Raw genomic sequence first — 21381 nt, 5'->3', positions numbered from 1 at the left:
ACATGCATGCACAATGCTCCTTTGAGACTAGACATGTGATGTGTATGTATGAATATGTGCATGTGGAGGGCAATGAGCTAGACGGACTGTGAAAAGCATGTGCTTCTTAGTTTTTAAATGGGAGAAATAAACAAACAAAAGGTTTTGCTTTTTCAATTTATAGATGTTGAAAAAGACTGTCAAAATATGCTGGTTATCTAAGTCTTATAAAGGGAAGCTATTTTAAAGCCAGAGTTCTTTGTATGTTTTCTTTCTCCCCAATTACATGTTAAAACAGTGTTTTCATTGTATGATGACCAACTGTGACAGACTTAACTCTTCTCAGCAATACAATGATCCAAGAGAATGCAAGACTTATGGTGGAACATGCTCTCCACATGCAGAAAAAGAACCATGGAGTCTGAATGCAGATTGAAACACACTGTTTTTACTTTTGTTGTTGCTTTTTTGTTATTGTCATTTATTCTTTCTTGCATTTTTTCCTTTTGTTCTGACTTTTCTCTTACAAGATGACTAATGTGGAAATATGTTTAACGTGATTGTAATGTATAACCTATATCAAATTGCTTGCTATCCTCGGGAGGGGGAAGGGAAAGGAGGAGGGGAGAAAATTTGGAACTCATTGGAAAAAAATAATTTTTTAAAAAACAGTTTTTTTTAAAGATTTGGGTTGGGGGTTTTGAGGTTTTGAGTTCCAAATTCTATCCCACCTTCTTTCCCTCCCCACTATTATCTCTCTGAGAAAGTAAGCAATCCAATATAGGCTATACATGTGCTATACATGTAAAATATTTCCATGAGTCATTTTGTACAAGAACGTTTGAAGAAGGAAGGAAGGAAGAAAGAAAGGAAAGAAGGAAGGAAGAGAGGGAGGAAAGGAAGGGAGGGAGGGAAGAAAGGAAGGAAGGAAGGAAGAAAGGAAGGAAAAAAGGAAGGTGAAAATGTTCTCCACATCCAGAAAAAAATAACTGTGGATTCTGAATGCCAATTGAACCATACTGCTTCTGTTTTCTTGTTGTTGTTTTTTCTCTTTTTTTGAGGTTTTCCCCCTTTTGTTCCGATTCTTCTTTCACAACATGACTAATGCAGAAATGTGTTCAATGTCATTATATGTATATAGCCTATATCAGATTACTTTCTGTCTTAGGGAGGGGGGAGGGAGAAAAATTTGTAACTAAAAATGTTATGAAAACAAATGTTGAAAACTATCTTTACATGTAACTGGTAAATAATAAAATGATTTTATGAGTAAATATATAAAAAGAAACAAAAAATAATAATAATAATTTGCATTTCTCTGATCAATAGTGATTTAGAGCATTTTTTCATGACTATAGGACAGTTTTGATTTCTTTATCTGAAAACTATCTGTTCTTGACTATTTATCAATTGGAAATTAATTTTATTTTTTATAAATTTGACTCAGATCTCTATATATTCGAGAAATGAGGCCTTTATCAGAGATACTTGTCACAAAAATTTGCCCCCAGTTTTCTACTTTCCTTTTGATTTTGGTTACATTGGCTTTGTTTGTTCAAAAACTTTTTAATTTTATATAAACATCTATTTTACATTTTGTAATACTGTCTACATTTTATTTGATCCTAAATTATCCCTTTAACCATAGATCTAACAGTTAAAATATTTAATGCAGGGGAAGCTAAGTGGAGCAGTGGATAAAGCACCTGCCCTGGATACAGGAGGACCTGAGTTCAAATCTGGCCTCAGACATTTGACACTTACTAGCTGTGTGACCCTGGGCAAGTCACTTAACCCTCATTGCCCTGCCCCGCCCCCCCCCCCCCCGAAAAGGAAAAAAATCAAATGCATAAAATGAAAGGATTACAAAGGAAACCATACAGCTTTTAAAATACTTTAAGATCCTTATTCAGAGATTCCAAGAACTCCTGTTTAGGAGAGTTCCCTATGGACTTGTTTTGTATTTAGACATTGCTGATTTTCCATCACATCCCTCATTCCATATTTCTCATTCCATCAGTGGAAGAATGTCCATTTCAGCAGTTACAAAAGACTCCTAAGGTGGTACCCAGATGGCTTTAAGAGTAGCAAGACACTAGCAGACCATTTCATAATTTTCAAGGCTCACAAAAATGGACTAAGAATATGACAATGAGAAGCTTCTAGGAAGGCTCTGGAAATGTGTACTTGTTCTCTCAAATGCATCCTTACTAATTGATATGAGTCTTCCTTAGGCTTTCTGTTTCTAAACTGTCCATTAACTTAAACTGAAGAAGATGATATGTTTCTGGGAAAGGGATAAGAATCCACTATGCTATAAGTGTAAGCACTTCCTAGGGTTACATGTAGTCAGCTTGATGCTATTTCACATCAAATCACTCAGGCTTCAGGCCAGAAGGTTTTTGAAGCCCTACCATGGCCATTACTCTTGTTTATCTTACTTTCCCACCAATCTGCACAATGATCTAATCAATTGCCCTATATGAATTCAGCCATTCAGAGAGTATACAGTACCTCACAGCTTGGTTGTTCAGGTAACTGAGACCTGGACTTGGAGGGCATTAAGAAAAGCTAAGTTCAAATCCTACCTCATACATTCACTAGCTAAGTCACTTAATCTTTGTCTGTCTCAGTTACCTCATCTGTAAAATGGGGATAATAATAGCACCTATCCTCACCCCAGGGTTGTTGTGAGGATCAAATGAGATAATGTATGTAACCTTAAAGTGCTATGTAAGTGCTATTTATCTATTATTATTATTATTATTATTATTATTATTATCATTCATTCATTCCTGGAAGAGTATTATACACCTTGACATCATGAACTCTCTAGTAGAGCTTTGTAGTAGAATCCTTCCCATGAACATGCATATTCTCTTACACATTCTTACTCAAGATGAATTCAGTCACTAGTCAACAAATCTCAGTTCAACTCCAAAGCATGTGGGACCAGACTGGAATGCCCCAAGTTTTCCAATTTATGTGTGACTGCAGAAGCAAACATATACATTTATGATATCCATTCACTTAGCTTGAACACTGGCACTACTAGAAAATATTACTGGAAAAGGAACTTTATAGAAAGATAAGAGTTCTCATTATTAATATTTTTTTACACAGAAATCTATCCAAGTCAAAATTTTCCAACTGCCTTTGTTGTAAACCAATAATGTAATTCCTAAAAGGACTAGATTTGAATTAGGACCCACATCCCCAGAAGCGGACATCCTTGTTCCTACAAAGCAATCTCAGTTTGTCACTTTTGATTTACAGTCTATGTCTGCTAAAAAGAGCTGCTGGAACCATTAGTGCAAACATGCAAGTATGCTTATGAAAGGATGATGCTGTCTGGCATTAAATTACTTTCCAGAGGGTGAGTTCAATCAAACCTGCAGTAACAATCCTCCCTGAGCTCACTCTGTCAGTGTATAAGCTATTATTACCCCTAAGAAGGAAAATACAGTCCAAGAGTTACTTGTCCTCATCCCCTTCCTGAAACTCAAATGTGCCATTAAAATTCTACTGTTGTGACTCTTTCTGATTTCTACATTGGTGATTAATTTCCAGTACTTAAATTGCAACTGTGATATATTTGGGGTATTGGGAAAGAAGTAGAAGCCATGTCAGTTCTTGGTACATAGTAGCTTACTCTCAAATTGTATGCATTTAATGGATTCAGTATTCATAAGATGATATTCCCCGTATAGTATAGTTTATCTTTTATACCAATTGTAAATTTAAAGTATTTCCTACATGCCTAGGAAGATTTCTTTTCCCTTCCTTATAAAATAAATCAATATTTATGCCATAGTAAGGCCCAAATCTCACTCACTCTTCCCTTTACCCTCAACATTGCAATTGCTGCTTAGAATATAAGTGCCAATCCTAGTTCCATGTTATATAAAAATTTGATCTGGAGAATTCATATTTACAAACACATAAAATCAATTCACTTAAACCTAAAACAAATAAAACAGAGCCTTCTTATACAGTTTTAGATTCTCAAGCCAACTATGGCTCGAGAGAAAAGATCTCAAAACATATAATTCAATAAAAACTATTCCGAAGTAATAGTTCTCAAACTTTTTGGTCCCAGGACCCTTTTGTATTCTTAAAAATATAGAGGAATTGATAAATGGTCAAAGGATACGAACAGGCAGTTTTCAGACAAAGAAATCAAAGCTCATATAGTCATATGAAAAATTTTCAAAATCACTACTGATTAGAAAAATGCTAGTTAAGACAGCTCTGAGGTACCATTTAACAACTATAAGGTTGAATAATAAGACAGAAAAGGAAAGTGAAAAATGTTGGAAAGGATGTGGAAAACTGGAACACTAATGCACAGCTGGTAGAGTTTTGAATTGATCCAATCATTCTGAAGAACAATTTGGAACTATACCCAAAGTGCTATCAAACTGTGCATATCCTTTGATCCGGTACCTATACTGGGCCTGTATCCCAAAGAAATTTTTTAAAAAGGAAAAGGACACACATATATATGTATGCATATACATATACATATATATATATACAAATATATGTATACACATATATGTATACATACACACAAAAATATTTATAGCAGTTCCTTTTGTTTTGGCAAAGAATTGGAAATTGAGGGAATGCCCATTAATTGGTGAGCAGGATGATGAGCTGTATTCTTTCAGAAAATCATAGAAAGACTCACATGAACTGATGCTAGGTGAAGTGTGCAGAACCAAGAGAACAATGTACACAGCAACAGCAATATTCTACAATGATTAACTGTAAATAACTTAGCTATTCTCAGCCATACAAAGATCCAAGACAATTCCAAAGGTTTTATGATAAAAAATGCTATCCACCTCCAGAGAAAGAACTGATGGAGCCTGAATGCAGATCAAAGCATACTTTTGTTTACTTTATTTTTTCATGTTTATTTTTGGTCTGTGTTTTCTTTTACAACATGACTAATATGAACTAATATAAACTGCTTGCTTTCTCAATGAGGAGAAGGGGAAAAGAGATAATTTGGAATCCAAGATTTTAAAAAAATTAATATTAAAATAGTTTTAGACATAATTGGAAAAAATATTTTAAAACAAAATATCAAATTTTAAAAATATAGATGACCTCCAAAAGAGTTTTTGCTTATATGTTACATATCTATTAACAATTATCATATTAGAAATTTAAAAGTCTAAATATTATTAGGAAAAAAGTTTTAACCTTGTTGGAACCCCTGAAAGGGTCTTACGTCTTTATGCCACATTTTGAGAACCCTTGCTCTAAAGTACCTAACAAATACTTGAGGACATAATGGCATACTCAGGTAGATTTCACTGGCAGGAATATAAATGACCAAAACATTACATGATTTTAAAACAAAACTTTCTTTGTCATCTAAAATCCTCTAATTCACTGAATCTCAAGAAATAATGTGAGCTGCTTTAGCTAAGTCTAAAAAGATATCAGGATATGTCAGATCACATATATAAAGTGAATATGTGTGTGTAGATAGATGATAGATAGATAGATGGAATAAAAGGAGACTATTGCAAATAATGTAAGCAATGAAACCCAAGGTAAAAAGGTGAATGTGGAAAATGCAATATCTTTCCATTTGCTCTTAAAAATGCAAACAGGAGCATGTAGAGAAAATGCAAAGGAAACCCAGGAGTTTTAGAGGCTGGTTAGCATCACTCAGTGGAATTGCCTGGCTGAAAAAGTAATTAAGTCAAGGGTTTTTGGTTTTTTTCTTAAGTTAACCTAATAAGTTTATGGTCACTGATAGAACTTCCAGATAAGAGGACTTAAATTTCAACCTTCCCAATTTAAATAAAAAGGAAGTAAAAAGGAAGTGTGTGACCAAATTTTCCTCTATCCTTATGCCCAATTATTTTGTGCAAAACTTCACTCTATTAAATGGATAGGTTTATTTAATAAGGCCTGTTCTCCAAACATGGTCCCATTTCTTCCATTTATACATGAGAAGGGAATAAGCATGTATTAAACTGAGCACTTTACAAATATCTCATTTGATTCTCAATTATCTCAATCTGATTCTCACAACAACTTTGTGAGATAGGTGCAAATATTACTCCCACTTTATAGTTGAGGAAACTGAGGAAAACAAGTTTAGTGTCTTGCCCAGTTTTGCACAGCTATTAAAGTGTTGGAGGTTGGATTTGAACTCTGGTCCATCCTGACTTCAGCTCCAGTGCTCTGTGCACTCTGCCACCTACCTGTCTCTAAAAAAAGATAAGCGGGGGCAACTAGATGGTGCAGTGGTAAAGCACCGGCCCTGGATTCAGGAGTACCTGAGTTCAAATCTGGCCTCAGACACTTGACACTTACTAGCTGTGTGACCCTGGGCAAGTCACTTAACCCTCATTGCCCTGCAAAAAAAAAAAAAAAAGATAAACAAGATGAGATTCTTTAGACACTGGCCCATTACTCCTTATTGCCTTCCTCTTATATGAACTAGGTTATTACCATCTACCTGTTGTGAATTTCAAGGGGAAAAAACTCTTTTTAAAGTAATAAGATTTCTTCAAAATAGCCTGTGATGGGACAAACTTTAAAATGTCAGCATTCCATTTCATATGACAACTCTGAGTAGTCTGAAATTCAGGGAAAAAAAATACTACCAAGAGAGCTCCAATTTTAAAATATAATAAGAGCTGTTTTGAATTCTAATAAACTTGTTGTTTCCATGCCAACTTTTGTTGAGTCTGGAAAAATTAAAATAATTTTCTCTCACTTGAGTTCCTTCCATTGTGAGATACATTCAATACATTCAGCCCCAAATGGGTAGCCAATTCATTAAACACAAGGGGAGAAAGGCAAGGGTTAAGTAAATAAGAAAATCACATTAATGTCTAGGTCTAAATGTTTTAACAGAGCAAAAGAATCTGTTTAATCATTCAAGTCAACAAAGGTTAAGATAATATAATAAACTTCTAAATGCCTTCCTTTTCTGGAACTCCATCCTTCCTGCTGAAGACATTTTTAAGATGCTATCGGTTTTGCACAACCCCAGCTGTTAGGAAAATTTACTTGAATATACCATGAGGAGGAAAGAATTTTATGAAACTAGTTGATCCCAGCTCCTGGGTGGCATCTTGTTGCTACTGGGAAGAATACATAGCAAACAAGCTGTTAGCTGATGATTTTTAGATCTGATAAAAATAAATGATTTATTACGGCTGAGTTAGGGCATGAGAATGATAGCCAACTGATTAAGAGAGTGTGCTGTTGACCAAAAAGTAAACCAAAACACAGTCTCATTTAATGTCCTGTACTTGGTTAATAATCCCTCTGCCATTTGAGAATGACTTTGTCCCTTTCTTGAATTGAAAATTAAACATTAAAAGATGTTGATAATGTAAAAATTCTAACTTAACCTGGGGCATAAAGAAAGAAATGGACATATTCATATGTTAATATTAAAGCAAAAGGGCATCTTTTTGATTCTCAAAGACTAAGGACATATCACAGCAGAAAAGACTTAGATAACAGCAATAAGGAAAAATGTTCTGTATAAGTCAAAGACAGAGAAAGCCCTGATACCATAGTACCATGAACTTGGAGTCAGATAATCTGGCTTTCAGTTAAAATTTCAATCACATCCAGTTAAATCTGAGTAACCCTGGGTAAGTCACTTAACTTCTCTAAAATTTATATTCTTATTCTTTGAAATGATTACAATATTCTTATACTACCTACATTATAGTACCAAGTTTCATAAACTATAATGTAAATTGGGAAGTAGTGTGACCCCTAGTGGAGAGAAAGCCAGTGTCACAGGTAGGGAGGCCTGGGCTTCAGTTCTGACTCTGCTGACTTCTGAGGCAGCTAGATGGTATACAGAGTATAGAGTGTTCATTTTAGAGTCAGAAAGAATCGAGTTCAAAGCCTGTCTCAGACTTTTACTAGCTGTGTGACACTGGGCAAGTCATTTAACCTCTGTATTGTCTCAGTTTCTTCATCTATAAAATATGGGCACTGAAAAATATGGGCAAGGACCTCCAAGATTCATTCCAGGTTTAAATCTATGTTTTTCGACTTCATCTTTCTGTTCCCAAGACTAACAATATAAATTTAGAAATAGGAGCTAATATGCATTGATAGAGAGGATTTCTTTATTGAGAGGTCCTTATGCCATCAAAATCATTTTTAAAACACCTAAATTATTATTTTTTAAATTTCTTGAGGGCTTTTTTTGCTATTAGCCTTCAGTGTTCTGCTTCAGACCATAAAATGTAATTTAAATTTCTCTGTTCATTAAAGAAGCTCAGGGGGGAAAAGCAGGAATAAAAAATAGCATGACCTTTGGGAAGGAGAAAATCAGCTTTATTTGACACATTCTCTTACAGTAGAAATCACAAATATCCAATACACAGGATGATTCCCTGCTCGGGGTCCACATCTCAGGACTGGAGTGTAGGTGTTGTAACAGAGTCCTGGAGGAGCTCCACTTAGATGGGGGTGGTGGGGTCAAGAATGATCTACCTCAGACTCAATCCCACAGAGAGAGTGTAACTCGATCACAGCAGGGAGAATGTATTCAACTGAAATTTCTCTGTTTACTCTGGTCATCAGAGACATGGAATAGAATGCCTGAAAACATTCTTGCTTCCCACTCAGTTGTCTCTTTCAAAGAATCTCAGAGCTGAAGGTCATATAGTCCAATCCCCCCACCCAGTGCTATAATGGTTATCCCTGAATGGTGATCATTCGGCTTGAGGGCAAATTCATAGATCCACAAATGCTAGGCCACTAGCTCATTATAAAGGAAAATAATCTCTTGATGATGCGACAAGAGAGGCAACACTTTCAATGAATAGGATACAGAACCACCTGCTTAAATGGAAGACGATTTGCCTGAAGGACTGAATTGCAGATGAACAGCAATCCTTGAAAGACATTCCCAGAAAGAGACCTAATACTAGAGTCAGAATGAATGAATCTATATCCATGACCAATACTGACACCAGTCAACGGAGTGTCCCAATGGCATAAAATATGATGGATATTTACAGTAGTAATGCTAAACCTAAAACGCAGGTGCCTAAAAATTGGCTGAATTTTAGAGAGACTACATGGTAGTAGCTATAGAACTAGCTTCAAAATCAATAAGACCTGGGTTCAAAACCCACCTCTGATGGACCCTGGACAAGTCCCATAACTTCTCTATGCGTCAGTTTCTTCATCTGTAAAATGAAGAGCTTAGACTCAATGGCTTCTTCTAGCTTTAAATCTGAGTCTATGAACCTGTGATGCTGGGCAAATTACTTAACTACTCTCAACTTCAGGTTCCTCATCTATAAAATGAGGGTAATAATAGCACCTACTTCACAGGGTTGTTCTTATGGGGACCAAATGAGATAATGTATAAAACATTTTGCAAGCCTTAAAATGCTTCATAAATGTTAACAATAATGATTATGGGCACGATGATGACAGGGCACATGGCATAGTAGAGAGCTGGCCTTGGAATCAAGAAAACCTAAATTTAAGTTCCATTTCTGACATATGTTGCCTAGTGTACTAGAAAACCTTTGTAAGAGAGATTTTCTCTACTAAGCTGCAGAGGTGGTACCAATCTCCAGTGACAGTATCAGTCAACAATAAGAATTTAGTACATGTTTACTGAGCAGTTAGGTGGCGCCATAGTGCACAGAGCACCAGGTCTAGAAGAACTGAGTTCAAATCTAGCCTCAGACACTTACTAGCTGTGTCACCCTGGGCAAGTCACTTAAGCCTGCTTGCCTCAGTTTCCTCATATGTAAAATGAGCTGGAAAAGGAAATGTCAAACCACTCCAGTATCTCTGCCAAGAAAACCCCAAATGGGGTCACAAAGAGTGGGACACAGCTGAAATAAACATGACTGAATATGACTGAAATGAACATGGACACACCAGTGCTAAATATGTTTTGAGCACTGTGTTGAGTACTGAGGGTAGAAAGTAATATTTTAAAACCAGTCCTTGCTTATAAAAAGCATACACTCTAATGGAAGAGCCAAAATAGAAATAACTAGGTGCATACAAGACATAAATAGGTTATCTAAGAGGGGAAGACACCAGTGGCCACAGGGCCTGAAGAGGTCTTCTCCGGGTAGTGTGAAGGGAAGCCAGGGAAACTAAGAGGTGAAGGTAACAGGGCAGGAGATTCCAGGAATGGGGGTCAGCCTAGTGAACTTCACGGAGGCAGCTTGTGGAGGCTGTGAGCAGTAATAAAGTCTAGGACGACTGGAGAGGTGGAAAGGGTCCCAGTAATGGAGAGGTTTGCATGTCAACCAGAAGAGTTTGTATATAAGCCTGGAGATGGCCCTCCTTGGGGCAGGGGTTGGGAGCAGTCAGACCAGGACACTCAACCTGAAGGACGGATTGGAGCAAACAGACGTATGGCAGAGAAACTGCTTAGAAGACCACTATAATAGTCCAGAGCAGGAGGGGCCTGAAATGAGGCCGTAGTGGTGACTTGTGAGTGGAATCTCAATAGTCTGTGAAAGTAGGTATGATCAGATGTGGAAATGGCATGGATATGTGGCATGCATGAGAGTAAGAGAACTGATGATGGCACTGAGTGTGTTGTGAGCCTGGGTGGCTAAGGAGCATGATGGTGACCTCAACAGGGAAGTCTGGAAGAGAAAAGGGATTGGAGAACAGATAATTAGTTTGGTTTTGGATGAGGCGGATGATGACTCAAGAGAAGGACTGCACAGAGATTATAGCTGAATGCATGGGAGCTGATGAGATCACCAAAGAAGGTATTCCGGCAAAAGGAAAGAGGACCCAGGCCTCAGTGTTGCATAGATGGCATTTCCTCATTTAGGTATTCCCTGTACCAATGAAATCACAGGACCAGTATCTATCCCCATCCTTAGAAATCTATAGAAAATGATAATGATTTGTCTATAGCAACTTAAGTTAAATCAAGCGCAACTTTTATAAAGGCCAACTATGCCTCCCAACCATACAATGCAAGTTCTGTCACTGGTCCTCTATTTTCTCCCTACAATATTTCCGCAGGTAATTTTACTCATTCTACAAACTTCAACATTGCTGTGGGTGACTCCTCATTCTATATTGCCAGGTCTGATTTTTCTTTTGAACTTTAGTCCTTCATTTCCTACTATCTGCTGCCCATGTAAACCTAAATGGTGCATGGGAACTTCAAACTCAAAAGTGATAAGAAATAAATCACCACCTTCCTCTTCAAACTAGCTTCTCCTTCTGACTTCTTGTATTTCTTTGAAAAAGGTGGGGAGGGGGGTCAGTGCAGTGGATAAAGCACCAGCCCTGGATTCAGGAGGACCTGAGCTCAAATCCGACCTCAGACACTTGACACTTACTAGGTGCGTGACACTCATTGCCCCATGAAAGAAAGAAAAAAAGAAAAGAAGGAAGAAAGAAAAAGGTAGGGAGGGGGCACTATTTTATTAGTCACCCAGGCTTGAAATCTTTAACTCATTCCATTCACTCCCTCATCACCTCAACTGTCTCACTGGTAAGTCTTGCCACCAAGACCCAAAACTACTCTCTATAAGCTTATTTCTAAAACTTCTAGCCTAGAACACTCCTCTCCTGATTAGAACGTGCCTACTCCACCAGATTACAGCCATGCTTTATTTTACTCCTTATTCTCCAGTCATCTTCTTAGGTTCAATAATGTCACTCTCATAGCCTAGCTGTGGGGATACAAGAAAGTCATTCAACTTACTAGTGACGCAGGCAACCTTCTCAATTGCTGATCTGAATTAGCAGATAGGGTTTCCCCACCAGGAACTCCCTATACTCATGAAATTTTGGGTTTTGACCAACAACAAATAAACAAATAAACTTTATTTCTCATTAACTATTGAGTAAAGCTCAAATTCACAAGCTTGGAATTCAAGGCTTCCCACAATTCAATCCCAACCTGACTTGCTAATCTTATATTCTATTATTCCCATCTCTAGCACAGTACAGCAGACAATAGCAATCTAGACTTGAAACAGTTCTTAGGAGCCATATGGTACAAATAATTTTATAGATGAAGAAACTGGATAACTTTCTGTAACATTCTGATTTTTCCTACTGCTATACCTTTCTTCATGCAATCCCTTCTAACTGAAAAGATTGTGGCATTTCTATCATTCGAAAGCTCATTCACCCTTCCAAGCCTACTTTAAATGCTAATTCTTCCATGAAGACATCTTGTATCATTCCAGCCAAAAGTGCTCTCTCTACTGTGCACACCTACACACTGTTTTTAGCATAAAATACTCCATCTCCCAACTTTGTACCTTTTCAGTAGCTGTCAACCATGACTGCAATGACCCTCTCAACTATGCCACACATGAATGAATGAATGAATGAATGAATGAATGAATGAATGCAGAGTGCTTCCTATTTACTGGTTCAGTATTTTCTTAAAGTCCTTGCTGATTTGTCACACCTATGACCTTCCAGTTTCTATTGAAATATTTGATGAAGTAAAAGGTGTATTGGTGGGGGAGGGACACAATACAGACTTTGTTTTGTTTCAGTAATGTCCCACTCTCTGTGACCCCATTTGGGGTTTTCTTGGCAAAGATACTGCAGTGGTTTGCCATTTCCTTCTCCAGCTGAGGAACTGAGAAAAACAGGGTTAAGTGACTTGCCCAAGGTCACATAGCTAGTAAGTGTCTGAATTCAGATTTGAATTCAGGTCCTCCTGACTCTAGGGCCTCTATCCACTACACCATCTAGCTGCACTTGTGTGAGAACCAGGGCGCCACACCCTGGTGTGTTTTTTGTTTTTTTTTTTAGTGAGGCAATTGGGGTTAAGCATCTTGTCCAGGGTCTTGTCCAGGGTCACACAGCTAGTAAGTGTTAAGTGTCAGAAGCCGGATTTGAACTCAGGTACTCCTGACTCCAGGGCCAATGCTCTATCCACTGCGCCACCTAGCTGCCCCCATAAGAAAGCATGAGATGAGCATTCTAAGGTTTCTAAGGTCATCCTGGTGTCCCCAGAAGTTCATGGACCACCTGTAAGTCATATCAATCAATGGACTTGAATGCTACCAGCCAATTATTTTGGAGCTGTGTGTGGGGACCGTCCCACTTCCTGTTCCACAGATGGCTTCTGGATGAACTGGCTGGGACTCTGTCTCTTACTTGGAAAGCGTGAGCTGCTAGGTGAAGGCAGGTTTTCTCTCTCTCTCTCTCTCTCTCTCTCTCTCTCTCTCTCTCTCTCTCTCCCTTGTAGATCTGGGTTAGGGCTTTTCCATTCTTTCAGAGACGTGCTCTCTCTCTCTTTATCAATTTCTAATATACTTTAATAAATGTCAGCCTAAACTGTTGATGAATTTATAAGTAAACCTTAGCTAGTTTTTCCCACACACTGGGAGGGGGGATGCAGGTAAGGACACACATATTAGATTTTAGCCATAACACTTGAAATACATACTTTTAACAAGTTGAAACTCAACAAGAGAAAGAAATGATAAGTACTATTTATCTGAGACCATTAGCAAGCATTATCTGTAATGGAAATAACCTAAAAGCCTTTCCAATACAATCAGGGGTGAAGAAAAGGATGCCCATTATCACCTCTGTTACTTAATATTGTATTAGAAATATTAGCAATGGAGGGGGTAGAGTCAAGATGGTGGAGGAAAGACATTAAACGCACAGAGGTCCTGACACTATTACCCCCAAAACAGCAATAAAACAAGCCTGTGTGTGGCAAAACCCACGAAAAGATGGGCTGAGATTATTTTCCAGATTAAAGGGGGCCATACTGAGCTGTCAGCAGGGTCCAACCCCACGATCTCACCCATACAGACCCCAGAAATGCTGCACAAGAGGAACTTATCCCCAAGCCTTCGAATCAGCTGCAGCACCAGCATCTTCTGGAACTAATCTTACGGTCGAGTCAGAGGGCTAAATGGCTGACCAGGGGGAATATGCAGGGGTGTCTGTGGGAACTAAGGAGGAATTTGGCTATCCCACCCCAGCAGGGAACCAGGAAGAAATCCTGAGCAATGGGAGGCCTAGGCTGGGGAGGGGCGCAGGCTCATTGAAGCTAAGAACCACAGCACACATAGTTCTGCTGGCTGGTTAATTAGCAAGTTGGCTTGAGGTTAAATTTGGACCAGAGAACAAGCCAGGTGAGAGAAAAACCTGCCCCCCCTCAAACCAAAATACCTGGGACCCTCTGAAGCTTGGGACAGTGTAGTTTGGAAGTAGGGCCCCACTGTAAGAGAGAGTTAAAAGTCAAATAAAAGATGGCAAGATGAGCAAGCAAAGAAAGTTGAGAACAATTGAAAGTTTCTTTAGTGACAAGGAAGATAGAGGTACACACTCAGAAGAGGATAGCAACCTCAGGGCCCCTACATCCAAAGCTTCCAAGAAAAATATGAATTGGTCTCAGGCCATGGAAGTGCTCAAAAGGGACTTTGAAGAGAAAGTAGGAGAGATAGAAGGAAGATTTAGAGAGGTGGAAGAAAGAATAGAAAGAGAAATGAGAACGATGCAGGAGAGTCATGAGAAAAAAGTCAACAGCTTGAAAAGCCAAATGGAAGAGGAGATACAAAAGTTCTCAGAAGAATATAATTGCCTAGACTTAGGATTGAACAAATGGAAGCTAATGACTTAATGAGAAACCAAGACACAATAAAGCAAATCCAAGTGAATAAAAAAAAAAGAGGACAATATGAAATATCTCCTTGGAAAAACAGCTGACCTGGAAAATAGATACAGGAGAGACAATTTGAAAATCATTGGACTACCTGAAAACCATGACCAAAATAAGAGTTTAGACAGCATCTTCCAAGAGATTGTCAGGGAAAATTGCCCTTATATTCTAGAAGCAGAAGGCAAAATAGAAATTGAAAGAATACAGCAATCACCTCCTGAAAGAGATCCCAAAAGGAAAATCTCCAGGAATATTATAGCCAAATTCCAGAGCTCCCAGGTCAAGGAGGAAATATTGCAAGCAGCTAGAAGAAAGGAATTCAAAGACTGTGGAGCTATAATAAGTATAAAACAAGATCTAGCAGCATCTACATTAAAGGACCAGAAGCCATGGAATATGATATTCCAGAAGGCAAAGGTACTGGGACTACAGCCAAAAATCACCTACCCAGCAAAACTTGTATAATCTTTCAGAGGAAAAAATGGGACTTCAATGAAAAAGAGGACTTTCAGTCATTTGTTATGAAAAGACCTGAAGTGAATAGAAAATTCGACTTTCAAATACAAGACCCTAGAGGAGCATAAAAAGGTAAACAGGAAAAAGAAGTCATGAGGGATATTAAATGATTAAACTGTTTGCATTCCTATATGGGAAGATAATATTTAGAACTCTTAAGAACTCTCTCAGTAAGGAATACATAGAGGACACAAGTCTGAACTAAATATGAAGGGATGATATCTGTAAAGCATTTATTTTTTGTTTATCTTTGTTCCTTGTGTGGCAAACAGGGTGGGGTTTCTTATGTCTGGGGCCAAATTTGGGCTCGGGTCCTCCTGGGTCCAGGGCTGGTGCTTTCTCCACCGTGCCACCTAGCTAACCCATGATGGTATCTTTAAAATAGGGTTGAGGGGTAGGAGGAATAGACTGGGAGAGTGGGAAGGGGAGAAGTGGACTGGGGAGTGATAGTTCATATGAAGGAAACAAGAAAAATGCTTATGGAGGGGAGGGGAAGAGGGGGAAGGAGTGGGGGATTGAGTGAACTTTACTATCATCAGAATTGGCTCAAAGAGGGAATAACATACATACTCAAGTGGGTATAGGAAGATATTTTTGCCCTGAGGGAAAGTGGGAAGGGAGGAAGATAAGTGGGGGGGGGGAGAGAAGGGAAGGAAGGAAGGGCAGATTGGGGGAGGGAGCAGTAAAAAGCAAAACTCTTTTGAGGAAGGTGAAAATGTTCTGCACAACTGCACAAGTATGACATACTGAATTGCTTAATTTCATAGGGAGGGTTGAGGAGGGAGGGAGGATAAGGAGGGAATGGTGAAAGAAGGGAGGGCAGAGAGGGGGAGGGGACAGTCAGAAGTAAAACACTTCTGAGGAGGAATAGGGTAAAAGAATATAGAAAACAGAGCAAATATCATGGGAAGGGAATAGGGTGGAGGGAAATAGTTATGATGATTGACTATAATGACAAAATATATATGGTACCTACTTTGTTGGCCTATTGTGAAGAAAATTCTTTGTCAAGTTTAAGGTACTATATAAAAGTTATGATGAATAGGATGCTATCAGAAAAGCCTGGAAAGACCTACATGAACTGAAGCAGAGTCTAATGTACTGTATATAAAATAACAGCAATAGTGTAAGATGATCTGCTGGAAAGCACATGGTTATTTTCAACAAGGCAATGATCCACTATAACCCTGAAGGACTTATGAAAATTGCAATCCATCTACAAAGAAAGAACTGATAGTATCTGAAACACATTCTATTTTTTCTTTGACAATTCCTTAATCTGAAGTTTTGTGGGGTTTTTTTGTTTGTTTTTGTTTTTGCTTTTTTTTAGTGAGGCAATTGGGGTTAAGTGACTTGCCCAGGGTCACACAGCTAGTAAGTGTTAAGTGTCTGAGGCCGGATTTGAACTCAGGTACTTCTGACTCCAGGGCTGGTGCTCTATCCACTGTGCCACCTAGCTACCCCTTTAAGTTTTGTTTTTTAACTGTTTTCTCTCACAGGATAGCTAATGTGGGGATGTTTCCCATGACTACTCCTGTATAACTTCTATAGAATTGCTCGAGTTCTTGGAGGTGTGGGATGGGAAGGGAGGGAGGAAGAGAAGTTGGAACACAAAGTTTTAAAAAGTTTATGTCAAAATTTGGTTTTACATATATTTTGGAAAATAAAATTCTAACTAGAAAAAAAGAAATATTATTGATGAGAAGAAAAAGAAATTAAAGAAATTAGAACAGGTAATGAAGAAACAAAACTATCACTCTTTGCAGATGATATGATGTTATACTTAGAAAATTATAGAGAATCAACTAAAAAGCTACTTGAAATTATTAAAAACTTTAGCAGAGTTTCAGGATACAAAATAAATCCACGTAAATCATCAGCATTTCTATAGATTACTAATAAAGTACAGCAACAACAGATAGAAAGAGAAATTCCATTTAAAAACTACAGCCAGGGGAAGCTACATGGCACAGTGGATAGAGCACTGGCACTGGAGTCAGGAAGACCTGAGTTCAAATCTGGTCTCAGACACGTAACACTTACTAGCTGTGTGACCCTGGGCAAGTCACTTAACCCCAATTGCCCCGCAAAAAATTTTTAAAAATAAAAAATATAAAATAACTACAGCCAATATAAATTACTTGGGAGTAATTTTTTTTTAAAAAAGAGAAAGTCACCAGAATGAGGTGTTGGAAATAAGAGGGTTGTTTGAAGAGAATCCTAGTAATACTTGAATATAGAAATGATAAGAAATACCATTCAAGAAATGGCATTCATATGAACCCATTCTACTTCACGTTTTCAGATGATACATTATTTTGAAACCCTATGATTCTGAGAGCAAGTAACCTAATTACATTGAATTGAATGTGTCCCTTCAGAAGGACACATATCTATCTCCAGACTGGGAGGAAAAATTATTTCAATGTATGCAAAGAGAGATGGTTCCCTAAACTTTATAAATGTGTCTGCAAATCTGAAAGTTTCCAATTTTGTATGATCTTTTTTTTTTTTTTTTGGTGTGGCCATTTTGTTCACATAAATTTGAAAAATTTCATTGAAATTGGAAGGGACATCTTAGCTGTCTTGGTATTGATTTCTTCTAGTTCTTAATTCATCAACATCTTCCAACTTGTAAAAGCATATGCATGGATGGATTTTGATCTCCTTCATTTCCTAATCTTACATCAGTATTTTAAGTTCTGTGATTTCATAAGTAAGATTAGTCCCTCCACTGGTACAGATTACATCTTTTTTTTTTTTTTTTTGCAGATTACATATTAATTATACAAGAGTAGTCTTTATCAGTTATTGTGACAAAAACAACAACAAAAAGAACAACAACAATGAAAACCTCTCATCTGGTAGCTAGTTACCTGGGAAGAGTCTCTCTGAACTTAGGCTGGTCCTTGGTTGAGAGGCAAATAGTCAGCTTGGTAGAACCTGTGCCAGAAGTTGAGCTTAGTGGACACTAACTTCCAAATCCAGTTTTCCCATTCCATACTATAAGGAACTGTTTCCACTAATAGGAGAAGGGGCAAAGGCAAGTCACTGGCGCCTTAAAAGCAGTTGCTTCGGGCAGGTGGGGCTCATTAGCCTTGGCAGGCAACCCGCCTGGGGAAGGAAACCCTGATTTTAAACCTCCACTGCCTTGCAGCTATACCCATATATGGGAAAGGCTTTGGGAGTTAACCCCAAGGAAAAATCAGGAGTCGGAGTCCCTTAGGCAGTTGGATGTTGGACATCACATCCCTCTGGCAACTCCTGTGGCGGCACTGGTGCCAAACTATACTGGCTCTGCCTCTCCTTTGTATCCACCAATGTGGCAGAGAGGGATACCCTGCTGCATGGGCAACAGCTTGTTTTCTATATTGATCTGCCCAGGCTAGCACCCTGGAGAGGACACTCCAGCTACTCCTCATGGGGTAGATACAACACAGGATGCAGCAGTTACCGGTTATAAGTCACTCAGGAGCTGAGGCTCTCGTATCGGACTGCACAGCCACAGTGTGGCCTGTGGCTCTTCAAGGCGCTGATCCATGGTCGTCCACGACTGGTGGAGGCCTACTACTACTACTACTACTACTACTACTACTACTACTACTACTACTACTACTACTACTACTACTACTACTACTACTATAAGGGGCCATTGGAGGAGGACTTTAGAGGTTATTAATTAAACATTATGCAAAAGGTATCCAATTCTATTCCTCTAAATCTGGATTCCTTGGTACTCAAATTCTCACTCACAAAAACCTTCCAGGAACATAGGATCCAAGGCAATACAAACTGAAAGTCAGGGGGGGAAAAGACGAATTTTTTCCTATTTCCCACCTGCAACCCTAAAGGATCTTGTGAAAGTTGGCCTACATTAGCATGAAAATTGGCTGAGATTTCTATGAAATGTTGTCTGGGCTCTCAGCAAAACAGTTCATGAACTCTGGCCAAGCTTTCAACAAACCTGACCCAAGCCTTGTGTTTGTAATGCAACATGATACCAGGTGAGTTTTCACATGGCTTCAGGTTTCATTCTGAAAACTTGGCTCAGCTTTCTAATCAATCATCACTCCTCGGACGATGAAAGCCAGCACATCTTTTCTACAAACGAGCACTGATGATGGCTAAAGCATCACACCGCCCCTTAGCTCTCTTTTTTCAAGAGAAGGTATTTCAGAGACAAATCAGTCTTGCCCTTACCTGGAGCAGGAAGGTTGAGTGATTCTCATGTGGTGTGAAGAAAAATGAGTGAGGTACCACCTGGCACAAGGCAAGTGAATCTAACCTAATCAGAAGGAATCTCTTCACATTCACAACAACCAATAGCACCATCTTACCCAGGGAGATGAGTATTTAGCCTGAAGACAGTCATCAGCAAGGATAGCTGCCAGGAGCAATGGAACATTCAGAGAAAAGATCCCTGCTCTACATTCATAACAGCTAAAGAGTAGGAGGGGAAAACAAGAGGCCATATAATTCATTTTGAGAAATAGAAGGAGAGGATCAATGGGACCACAAGCCTCTCAAGCTGGCAGCTCCTTAAACTTTTGCAATAAAACCCTTCAACCCCAACATAAACCATTTCAGTAATCATCAATGCACAAGGCACATGGCAGAAACAGATTGATGCTTTCTACCTGAAGTTTTAACTTGCTTTAACTTACCATTCTTTTTTAAAAATGACCTCGTCTTCCCCTGAAAGATTGCTTTTGCTTCTAGTGACATGAGAAAATGGAGCAGCATGTAACCCAACCAAGGCACTACATCATTAGAACAGTATGTCTGAACATGGGGGTAATGAGGCACAGATGTGAAATCGGGGAATTGGCACTACCCAAGGTAACAGAGGAATGTTCACCATTGCATTGTAATGGTTAAAATAACCACATTTCAGAAAGAAGAAAGAGACCCCGTTGACAATTTCTTCCATGTATTTTTAAAGCTAAAGGCATTTTAACTACTTTTAACATCTCTAGAATAAGAGAAACCATAGTATTATTTATACTTAGAATGAAGTTTAAGAAATAGAGCACATATTTGCATTTTATTCATATAATATATACACTATATTCATCTCATAACACCTAAAATTTAAGTGAAACATCAGGGCCAATTCAGCAATAATCAACATTCTGTACAGCAGAAAGCAGATTATTGAATAGACTTTCACAGAAATGGAAAGGTGGTAGTAGGGTTTTTTAATTTTTAAAAAACTTTTTAATTTAATTTTTAAAAAAATTAAAACAGTTCTGGTCCTTACCAAACAGGGCTCATTATTGTAAAGTATTCCATTAATAAACCACAAATGAAGATACAGCAATATCATGTATATATATATACAAGCTCCATTTCTATGCACAGACTACCATTACTTAAAGCAGTGTTGCTTAGAGATAAAGCATTCTCACTGGAAACTACTAAACATGCAAGGGATAAGAAGCTGATAAGCTGGGATACTTTTTATTAAATTAGTTTAGTACTAAGAGCTCATTTTCTACTCAGGGTAGGAGGAAACATTTTTTTCTTAAAGAAAATGCTTACCCGAGGGCCCTGATCCCCTTGATCTCCCTGCAAAGTGGAAAGATGAGACGATAGTTTTAACACAGCGTATGTGTGTTACTATCTCATAATCTCAAATTATGGTATGTCAAGATAAGATAGGTCCAAATCTAGGACAACTTGGCTTGTTTTTAATTTGGCGAGAATCACATGTCATATATTTACTCACCTTGTCACCTTTGGGACCAGGAGGGCCCTAAAAAAGAGAAAGAGAGAAAGAGAAAGTGAAAATATTATTGTAACTTGAACTGGACTGAGGGGTATGTGAGCAAAGCACACAAGTGACAAGGGGCCTTTGCTTATCACGGTAACTCCTTCAGGAACTAATGATTCTTTAGTGAGATTTGTGTTCACAGTAAAGAACAACAAAAACCATAGCTAAAATGTGTCCCTCTGTTATTGTCATCAAAAAACGTCAGTGGGGATTCTAAAAATTGGAATATAGTCTTTTCTGCCTGTAAAAACACCAGAAATCTTGCTGCCACATAAGTGCGCTCTCTCTCTCTCTCTCTCTCTCTCTCTCTCTCTCTCTCTCTCTCTCTCTCTCTCTCTCTCACACACACACACACACACACTCTCTGTCTCTCACAGTGCTAGCCTCAGTCATGTGCTAGGATATATGGGGAGGTAGTGGAGAGAACAAGAATTTATTTTCTATGTGCCAGGCATTG

The 21381-nt window shown here is 38.3% G+C and overlaps 1 protein-coding gene across 1 annotated transcript in view; it reads right to left on the bottom strand.

Moving 5' to 3' along the window:
* COL25A1 (collagen type XXV alpha 1 chain) overlaps window positions 1-21381 on the bottom strand; it is a 604312-nt gene that overhangs the window by 181740 nt on the left and 401191 nt on the right. Inside the window, 2 exon segments of the mRNA XM_043971186.1 lie at window positions 20693-20719; window positions 20880-20906. Coding sequence (XP_043827121.1) covers window positions 20693-20719; window positions 20880-20906 — 54 coding nt within the window.

Source organism: Dromiciops gliroides, chromosome 6, assembly GCF_019393635.1.
Source record: "Dromiciops gliroides isolate mDroGli1 chromosome 6, mDroGli1.pri, whole genome shotgun sequence".
Taxonomy (NCBI): domain Eukaryota; kingdom Metazoa; phylum Chordata; class Mammalia; order Microbiotheria; family Microbiotheriidae; genus Dromiciops; species Dromiciops gliroides.
This window is presented reverse-complemented; position numbering and strand designations above follow the sequence as displayed.